The following is a 10,787-nucleotide window of genomic DNA, read 5'->3' as shown; positions in this document are numbered from 1 at the left end:
ATGGCATCTGTAACGCAAGTTGAAAAGAAACCTATTCTCCTATTTCCAGCACATAACTTTTTATTAATAGAATATCGTTTTTTCCTCCAGTTTAAATCTCCCATCAAAAAATATTTTCATACTGCAGCTATACAACATCGTTTTGATTTGAATCATAACTTTGTATTTTAAAATGTCTTGAAATTAACCTTAGACTCACAGAGCTTAAACATATTTTGGCTTTTTAATTATATTTTTGCATAAATAATATATCATTTGTTTCTTTCTACAATTTAAAAGTACAATATTTTCATATGAATTAAAATACAAGGAAGGAAAATAGATTATGTACAAGATATGGCCAAAATAATTCTGAAGTTTCAACGTTATTTTAGAAGGAAACCTGTGCGTTTTTTCACATTTATAATCCTATATCTAACTGCTGGAAGTGTGGTTTTCCTACATGCTAATTTTGAAGGTGAACATATTGTATCAGACAATAATAGGATCCTGGTGGATGGAACACGTGATGGAGTAGATGTCCCGGATCCTGGAGTTGCCCTGTTGAGTAGAGTATTTAAAGAGGCTCCTGAATCACCAAGTACCCCAAGAAGACATGGACCGTGGTTCAAAACCACTGGGAAAGAATTCCAGGAACGGAACAAACAGGGAGAATTTGGTGGTACGTGGAATAGAGCACTAAGAGGGAGAAGCATCAGAGAACAAGAAGAAGCAAGAGGTAAGCTTAGGTGAAAATATTAATATTACTGAATATTAATGTTTTGTTCTCCAATTTATTAAATGATTTCAAATATATGATCTATGCAAAAATGTTTATATTTAAAATTGAAATGTACCCATGCATATTTAAATTTTGACCTTTCTATAAATTACTTGTCCATAAATGCTACAAATATTGACTTATTATAGACTAGTAAGAAATTATGGAAGCATCCCTAAAATTTGAATACGTTCAATACAAAAATGTGACAAAATCGACCTCAGAAGGATGAGTGGACCTCGCCGGGGATCGAACCCACAACCCTCGGGTTGCTACAGAGCTCAGTCCCAGTGCATGCTGAGTTATCTGTCCAGCACTTGTTGTGTGTTTATCTTGTTGGCCATCACCCCTTTTTATATTAAAATGTTCTCATGTCAGCATCACATGTCAGCATCAGATGTCAAAAACAGAGAGCAAAAATAAACTGCTTTCTGACAGATACAAAGGGTATTTTCACATGAGTGAGCTGCTCTAGCCGGCAGTGGTGTGTGTTTGGGGGGACTCCTTTGGTCTAGCTATTGCTCTTACTTTGTGTATGTTTAACCCCTTGCCTGCTAGAGAGGGTTGCAGTGCCTTATGTAATGTTTGTCAAGGTGCTATGCAGCCACAGTAGCAGCTAACATGCACCAAAACAGTACTTCAATTACCTGAAAAGTCCTTCTTCCTGCTCCTAAAGGCAGCTTTCACACAGATTTCTATAGAAGCAATTTGTTCATACTAATGCTTCTGCTTCTATGCTATGGGTAGTCTCTGTCCCCCCAGCCATCAGAAATGTTCAAAGCACCCTCAAAAAGCCACTTTCTCAAAATGTATAGGTATTGGCAACACACCAAATACATTATGCTCTTCTATATGGTAAAATTTAATATTGCAGAATAATTCTGTTGTTCAATCCTGCCCCCTGCTCTTGGACAATAAATTGTGTGAGAGCAGGGCCTGTCAATCACCATGAACAAACAAAACTGAGGTAATTTATCTTTAACACCTAGGATAAGAAGAATATATTGCTTTTTCAATTTGTGGTCGCAGACTTTCTCTTGCAAGCCTAAACTGTAAGTTCTTAAAAAGCAGCAATTGCATCTTGATACATTTTTAAGCATATTGGGAATATGTAATATTTAATATTGTCCCACGTAGAGGAGTAGTCGCACTTATGTTCTTATGAAAATATCAATATGTATTTACATAAAAGAATATATGCAAGCACATAACTCAAACTAGACCTATGCCTAGGACAAAAATAAATATTACATATATTAATAAAGTAGACAATATAATTATAATATAAAGTAGTATGTGTTTATATTTAACAAATATGTATTATAAATCAGTGTATCTTTGTTTTTGTTTCTCTTTAGAGGTGATTACAAGTAAGGAGCACGGACATTAAATGTAAATTTTATAGTGTAAAGTCAGGTTACCATAGCAACTAACTTGTTATGGTGTGATTTTTGAGAAATACAATATTGGGATGGGAAGTGTTAACACAACATTAACTTACACCTACATGAAAAGAGCAACTGCACTCAATGCTCAAAATATTTAAATGAAAACCTGGTACTAAAATGGAGCGGTTAAATACTTTTAGCTGTCGGCAACTTCTGTAGCTTATGGCTCTATTTTTTAAGGCTCAATGGAAACAAGTTATTTTAATTTGCTTTAAAAACATTAAGACTTGGCTGATATGTTATTTTATAGCAACACAACAGAAATCTCTTGTAAGTACAAAGTGTTTACTGTCCCTTTAAGTTTTACATCAAATAAACCAAAACTTCTCAGTAGACATCATAGCTGTTTTGTTAAAAGTTAAATTATATCTTTATTTCTGACACATGAAAAAAATGGAATTGAAGTAATTTTCATTTGCATTTATTTTATTATAACAATATGTTCAATTATTTATGGCTAGATTACCAGTGGAGCGGTATTTATCAGGTAGCGCTCGTATAACAAGTTGAAAGTAAAATGTTTTTGCCCTCTCGCTTACCCAATGCACACAAAAAGATAAACTTTGAATATTGAGATTGCTTTAATGTATTCCCCTGTATAACTCAATGGAGCGTGAAAAGTGGAAAAACACAATCGTGTTTTCTCAAGTGTGCTAACCTGACATGAAAATGTACATTTTTCACATTCCAATGTTTTTCACATAGCAGAATATGTTATATTTATTTATAAACACATACAGTACTGTGCAAAAGTGTTAGGCCACTACTAGCTTTGTTGTTTTAAAATAGTTTTAATGACCATCGATATTTATTTTGGTCTCTTTATTAAGATACAAACAGAAAATTCATGAAATATCTACACAAAATATATAAAAATCTCAATTTCCAGAACAAAATTGCTTCTTTGGGCAAGGAATGGCATGATGAATTAAAAAAACTGTCTGCACTTTTCAGCATTCCTCATCCCATCAAATTGGACAATATCGTCAACACCACTGGCAGTAATGCAGCCCCAAACAAGGACTGCCGTGTTTCACAAAAGGCCGGAAGCATTCATTCCTCCATCTCTCTCCAACTCTTCTTCTCACATATTGTTGCCGACTGGACCCAAAAATATATAATATATGTATGTAATGCTCAAAAATGTTTTGCACAAACCTAGTGTAATAGACCTTTTTCACAGCAGTCATTTTCACATGAACTAGTAGGATAAATACAGTTGTTAGCAATGACATTAATTCGGGTTCCATTCCATTTAGGTTTACAAGAGCCAGGTTCCTGCTATTTCTCAAGTGTAAGAAAGGTCCACTAAATACTTGCCACTTTAGCCTATAGAAGGTGGGTTTTTTTAGATTTTTTTTCTGGTTTTTTAATACTGCATACAAATATCCTGTATTTTCTGGTTGTATTCTAATAAAGAGACTGATTAATAATTATATATGGTTATTATACCATTGCTAAAACAACAAATCTAATGGTGGCCTAAGAATTTTTAACAAAACTGTATATTTGATGGTATTTTGGTACAATATATATCTGTACCTATCTATACAGATGCTTATACATACTGTAGGTATTATACAGATATATATAGGAATATATATATATTTAAAAATACATAGAACATATCTCCCTATGTGAATAACATTGGAATGTGAAATGTTTACAGTAAATGCATAGTTAATGGGACATGAAACCCACATTTTTTCTTTCATGATTTAGAAAGAGTATGCAATTTTCCAATTTACTTCTATTATCTAATTTGCTTCATTCTTTTGATATCCTTTGCTGAAAAGCATATCTAGATAGGGTTAGTAGCTGGTAATGGGTGGATACCCATAGATGCCTTGTGTGATTGGCTCACCCATGTGCAATGCTATTTTTTAAACAAAGGGTATTTAAAAAATGAAGCAAATGAAATAATAGAAGTAAATTGGAATGTTGTTAAAAATTGTATTCTCTATCTGAATCATGAAATTTTTTTGTGTTTAGTGTCCCTTTAACCGCTTAATTAAATGTAAATATTGCATAAATATGATTTTACATGTTTTCATCTACTTGACTGCAAAGGGCTCCAATGCATATATATTTATGTCTATATGTGTGTACATATGTATTGATGTGTTTATATGTGTATATATGCCTATAAATACACACACACATATATATATAAACTTTGTATATATATATATATATATATATATATATATATATGTGTGTATATATATATATATATATATATATATATATATACAGTGGGGCAAAAAAGTATTTAATCAGCCACCAATTGTGCAAGTTCTCCCACTTAAGAAGATGAGAGAGGCCTGTAATTTTCATCATAGGTATACCTCAACTATGAGAGACAAAACGTGGAAACAAATCCAGACAATCACATTGACTGATTTGGAATGAATTTATTTGCATATTATGGTGGAAAATAAGTATTTGGTCACCTACAAACAAGCAAGATTTCTGGCTCTCACAGACCTGTATCTTCTTCTTTAAGAGGCTCCTCTGTTCTCCACTCATTACCTGTATTAATGGCACCTGTTTGAACTTGTTATCAGTATAAAAGACACCTGTCCACAACCTCAAACAGTCACACTCCAAACTCCACTATGGTGAAGACCAAAGAGCTGTCGAAGGACACCAGAAACAAAATTGTAGACCTGCACCAGGCTGGGAAGACTGAATCTGCAATAGGCAAGCAGCTTGGTGTGAAGAAATCAACTGTGGGAGCAATAATTAGAAAATGGAAGACATACAAGACCACTGATAATCTCCCTTGATCTGGGGCTCCATGCAAGATCTCACCCTGTGGGATCAAAATGATCACAAGAACGGTGAGCAAACATCCCAGAACCACACGGGGGGACCTAGTGAATGACCTGCAGAGAGCTGGGACCAGCGTAACAAAGGCTACCATCAGTAACACACTACGCCGCCAGGGACTCAGATCCTGCAGTGCCAGACGTGTCCCCCTGCTTAAGCCAGTACATGTCCGGGCCCGTCTGAAGTATGCTAGAGAGCATTTGGATGATCCAGAAGTGGATTGGGAGAATGTCATATGGTCAGATGAAACCAAAGTAGAACTGTTTGGTAGAAACATAACTACTGTGAAGTATGGGGGTGGCAACATCATGCTTTGGGGCTGTTTCACTGCAAAGGGAACAGGACGACTGATCCGTGTACATGAAAGAATGAATGGGGCCATGTATCATGAGATTTTGAGTGCAAACCTCCTTCCATCAGCAAGGGCATTGAAGATTAAACGTGGCTGGGTCTTTCAGCATGACAATGATCCCAAACACACCGCCATGGCAACGAAGGAGTGGCTTCATAAGAAGCATTTCAAGGTACTGGAGTGGCCTAGCCAGTCCCCAGATCTCAACCCCATAGAAAACCTTTGGAGGGAGTTGAAAGTCTGTGTTGCCCAGCGACAGCCCCAAAACATCACTGCTCTAGAGGAGATCTGTATGCAGGAATGGGCCAACATACCAGCAACAGTGTGTGACAACCTTGTGAAGACTTAAAGAAAACGTTTGACCTCTGTCATTGCCAACAAAGGATATATAACAAAGTATTGAGATGAACTTTTGATATTGACCAAATACTTATTTTCCACCATAATTTGCAAATAAATTCTTTCCAAATCAGACAATGTGATTGTCTGGATTTGTTTCCACATTTTGTCTCTCATAGTTGAGGTATAGCTATGATGAAAATTACAGGCCTCTCTCATCTTCTTAAGTGGGAGAACTTGCACAATTAGTGGCTGACTAAATACTTTTTTGCCCCACTGTATATATATATATATATATATATATATATATATATATATATATATATATATATATATATATATATATATATATATATATATATATATATATATATATATACACACACACACATATTTAGACATGTATATGTATGTATCACTATGTTAAAGCCTTTTGCAGTCCTTTTGTTTTTTACACCTGAGACTTCATATCTTTGAGCCCTTTTAACTTTTTTATGCAATATTTTTTTAATGTTGTCACAAAGAGGCCCATTTATCAAAGTCATTCACCCATGTCAGGCTTCTCTGGTAATGTAATTTCTTTGTGAGGGGAGAAGTTTCCTCCTCCCACTTAAGTTGTTGTTTAGGTATACTGCCTCTTACCTCTATTTGATTGTTAAAAAAGAGCTTGAGGCCTATTTATCAAGCTCCGCATGGAGCTTGTGGGCCCGTGTTTCTGGCGAGTCTTCAGAAACGCCAGAAACAGCAGTTATGAAGCAGCGGTCAAAAGACTGCTGCTCCATAACCCTGTCTGCCTGATCTGAACAGGCGGACAGGAATCGCCACAGTGCAACCCGATCAAGTACGATCGGGTTGATTGACACCTCCCTGCTGGTGGCCGATTGGCCGCGAGTCTGCAGGGGGAAGCGTTGCACCAGCAGCTCTTGTGAGCTGCTGGTGCAATGCTGAATACAGAGAGCGTATTGCTCTCCGCATTCAGCGAGGTCTTGTGGACCTGATCTGCACTGTCGGATCAGGTCCACAAGAACTTTCATACATAGGCCTCTATGAGTGTAACTGTATTTTTAAATGTAATTTTGCTGTGTTTTGTGCAACTTTTTATATGAGTGTAACAGTCAACCAGAGCACTGAGTTCGATCTATCCTGACTCAAGTAAAATTAAATTGTTTCAGAGCGACCACGTATACTTTCAACTGTAATACGCATGCTACTTCCAACACACACAAACAGCCGCAATAAACCCGATATCGCTTGCACGCAACTGTTAGAGACCCACTCGTAATCTGGCCCTAAATTGTTAATGACTATCTTTGAATTTTTTTTAATTAATTTAATTATTTAAATTGTATCTTAAAGGGACAGTCAACACCTGAATTGTTGTTGTTTAAAAAGATAGATAATCCCTTTATTTCCCATTCCCCAGTTCTGCATAACAAACACAGTTATAATAATACACATTTTACCTCTGTAATTGCCTTGTATCTAAGTCTTTGCAGAGTGCCCCCTTATTTCAGTTCATTTGACAGACTTGCATTTTAGCCAATCAGTGCTCACTCCTCGGTAAATTCACATGCATGGGCTCAATGTTAGCAATGTAAAACACAGAAACTAATGCCCTCTAGTGGTGAAAAACTGTCAAAATGCTTTCAGATTAGAGGTGGCTTTCAAGGTCTAAGAAATTTGCATATAAACCTCCTAGGTTTAGCTTTCAAATAAGAATACCAAGAGAACAAAGAAAAATAGGTGATAAAAGTAAATTGGAAAGTTATTTAAAATTACATGCCATATTTGAATCCTAAAAGTTGTTTTTGGACTTGACTGTCCCTTTAAGTGGACAAACATTAATTGGTAACCAAAATTATGTTTAGTTTTTAGTTTTCATGCTTTGAATTTCTTGTTTAGTTCTATAATTGAAGCAATTGTGAAAACAGCTGAAAAAAAAAAAGTGTTGTCCTACTAATTTCAGGTGGCAAATAAATATGAGGAAAAAAATATCAGCCAGAATTGACTTTCCTATAAAATAGCAACCTAAATTGTAGACAGTTAAAATATGTTTGTCATTGATTAAGTGGGCTGTAGGGAAGATGCAGTATAACATATTGCTACAAAACGCAGCTCCAATGACAGCTTCATAATGGATTACTGTGATATTTAGGGAAATAGCTGCAGTATTACCCATAATATGAAAGCAAATGAAATGAGGAATATCAGATACCAGAGGAGAGTACAGGATCTTAATTTAAACCAAAGATGGCTGTAGTACATTGTTATGTAATGTGTTACAGCAATCTCAGCCGTGGTATATGTGTGTGTGTGTGTTATATATAAATATAAAGGAACATTGTATTCAAATTGTTTTGCTGTAAAAGGAACATAGTTGCCAAAATTTGATTATGCATAATTACATTTCAGTTTTGAATATAAACATTTTTGCATTATATTTTTATGGGCAAAAATGTTTCTAGTAAAGGTTATTACTGTTTTAGGGTTAAATGCTGCATCGACCCAGTGCACCTGTATTCAAACATTATTCCTGCTAAGAAAGCCGGGATGGTTTGTATGACACAAACTGAACCATTGCTGACACAATACAAACCACAGCATGCTCTCTGAGGGTTTGAATTCAGGTGCGCTGGGCATGTAAGTATATGTGCAAATGCCCCTAAAGCATATGTACTTTTGCTAATATGAGCATGTTGTAAAAATGCTTCTTTTCAAAGTTTAAATGAATATATGCACATTTCAGTTGTATGCATTATGGATTACAATCTTTTATATTTTGAAAGCAAATATTCTTGTACGTGAGGACACATGTCAATCTACCAACAGACTGGTAGGAGCTGTCACTTTCAACCAGTTAGCATCTATACAGCAGTATTAGCTATATATACAGTATATATACTGTGTGTGTGTATATATATATATATATATATTTATAAAAGACTAAAAGACTAACAGCACCAGCCCTTACATACAAAATAATTTACCTACATCACTCTTTTATTATAAATTTCCAGAGTGATGGTGCAGTTTGATAGAAACCATTGTATTAAAAGTTAAAGAAATTGGGAATTACTAAAACCAGTAAATTCCCTAGTCACCTGCACTGGTAATATCAATCAATTATGGACCCTAGTAGAATGACACCTAGTGAACAAAATTACAGAGAGAGATCGCTAATAAACAAAATTTATTCTAGAGTGCTACCTTAAAGGCTCTCCAGGAAAAAACATATATCTACCGATATGTAAATATTTAAATAATACATCTAAACATATACTTAAAGGAAATAATAAAATAAAGAATATAAAACTGTTAGCAAGGTGTATCATGCTGCCCTAGTGACCAGTCACTGAAATAAAAAATAGACTCCCGGGAGTGAAAAAAAGGGGGAGTTAATTATATAATTAAACTTATTTTTCAGGGTGTAAATGTCCCTTTGTTTCCAAGGATAATTTCCAAATCCCTGATTCTTGCAGTGTCCATTATATTCCAAATGTGAGCTAAGTCAATATGACTACCATTTGATCAACCCCTTAGTGTTAAAGTAAGGATTAAGTCCCAAAATCAGTTCTCCTTGACCTTATCTGTGTATATCAGTGGAGACTTGCTCCTATATCCTATGGACGCTGCAAGAATCAGGGATTTGGGAATTATCCTTGGAAACAAAGAGACATTTACACCCTGAAAAATAAGTTTAATTATATAATTAACTCCCCCTTTTTTTCACTCCCGGGAGTCTATTTTTTATTTCAGTGACCGGTCACTAGGGCAGCATGATACACCTTGCTAACAATTTTATATTCTTTAATTTATTAAACAGCAGTTATGAAGCAGCGGTCACCTTCCATTGGGGGATTGCAAACCCCTCTCTCAGGTTGTGAGTTGTAGCTTACGGCAATTAGCATACCTACATGCTAGGTATGCTAATTGCCGTAAGCTGCAACTCGCAACCTGAGGGAGGGGTTTGCAATCCCCAATGGAAGGTGAGGGGAGTGACCCATTAGACAGAATGGCAATAACACTTAAAGCTTTGTGATTGGACAACATCCGGGGGGGGTGAGATTCCCCTGAGATGATGATAGGCTGTGGTTTACTCTTGTGAGTCCCTGATAAGGAGATTGTAAACGTAATGATTAGGTGGTTTTCTGTTTAACTCCATTTTATTTTGATCCCCTGCAGGCCTTGGGATAAGTGTACACTTATACACATGTTTATATTTCACATTGATAACAATGAAAACATTCAATTTTTATTTAATTATTAATACACAGTCAGTCTATATACTTACTTATAATTGACACGAGGTCAGGCTATCACAATGATTGATTTTTTTCACACGGACTGCCAGGATTGGCTGAACTTAGGGGGAGTGTTTCATAGGCCTTTAAATGTTTGTTATTCACAAGTGTTGGTTGTCAGAAGAAGGGACTGTGTTTTTGTCCTGAAACGTCATAAATAAAGATTTACTAAACACAGACAGCTGAAGATCAGTGAGTGCTTATGTATTGATATATATATATATATATATATACAATCACCAGCCACTTTGTTAGTTACACCTTGCTAGTACCAGGTTGGACCCCCTTTTGCCTTCAGAACTGCCTTAATTCTTCATGGCATATATTTAACAAGGTGTTGGAAACATTTCTCAGAGATTTTGGTCCATATTGACATGATAGCATCATGCCATTGCTGCAGATTTGTTGGCTGCACATCCATGATGAAAATCTCCTGTTCCACCACATCCCAACGGTGCTCTATTGGATTGAGATCTGGTGACAGTGGAGGCCATTGGAGTACAGTGAACTCATTGTCATGTCATTGTCAAAGAAACCAGTTTGAGATGATTTGAGATTTGTGACATGGTGCATTATCCTACTGGAAGTAGCCATCAGAAGATGGGTACACTGTAGTCATAAAGGGATGGACATGGTCAGCCGTGGCTACCAAAGATGATCAATTGGTACTAAGGGGCCCAAAGTGTGCCAAGAAAATATCCCCCACACCATTACACCATCACCACCAGCCTGAACCGTTGATACAAGGCAGAATG

The 10,787-nt window shown here is 35.9% G+C and overlaps 1 protein-coding gene across 1 annotated transcript in view; it reads left to right on the top strand.

Annotated features, from left to right (window-relative positions):
- The first annotated feature begins 336 nt into the window (after positions 1–336).
- WSCD2 (WSC domain containing 2) overlaps positions 337–10,787 on the top strand; it is a 344,950-nt gene continuing 334,499 nt past the window's right edge. Inside the window, exon 1 of the mRNA XM_053701694.1 lies at positions 337–718. Coding sequence (XP_053557669.1) covers positions 337–718 — 382 coding nt within the window. The remainder of the gene's footprint in view (positions 719–10,787) is intronic.

This window comes from Bombina bombina, chromosome 2 (genome assembly GCF_027579735.1).
Source record: "Bombina bombina isolate aBomBom1 chromosome 2, aBomBom1.pri, whole genome shotgun sequence".
Lineage (NCBI taxonomy): Eukaryota > Metazoa > Chordata > Amphibia > Anura > Bombinatoridae > Bombina > Bombina bombina.
Note: the sequence above shows the minus strand (reverse complement) of the source record. Positions and strands in the feature narration are given on the sequence as shown.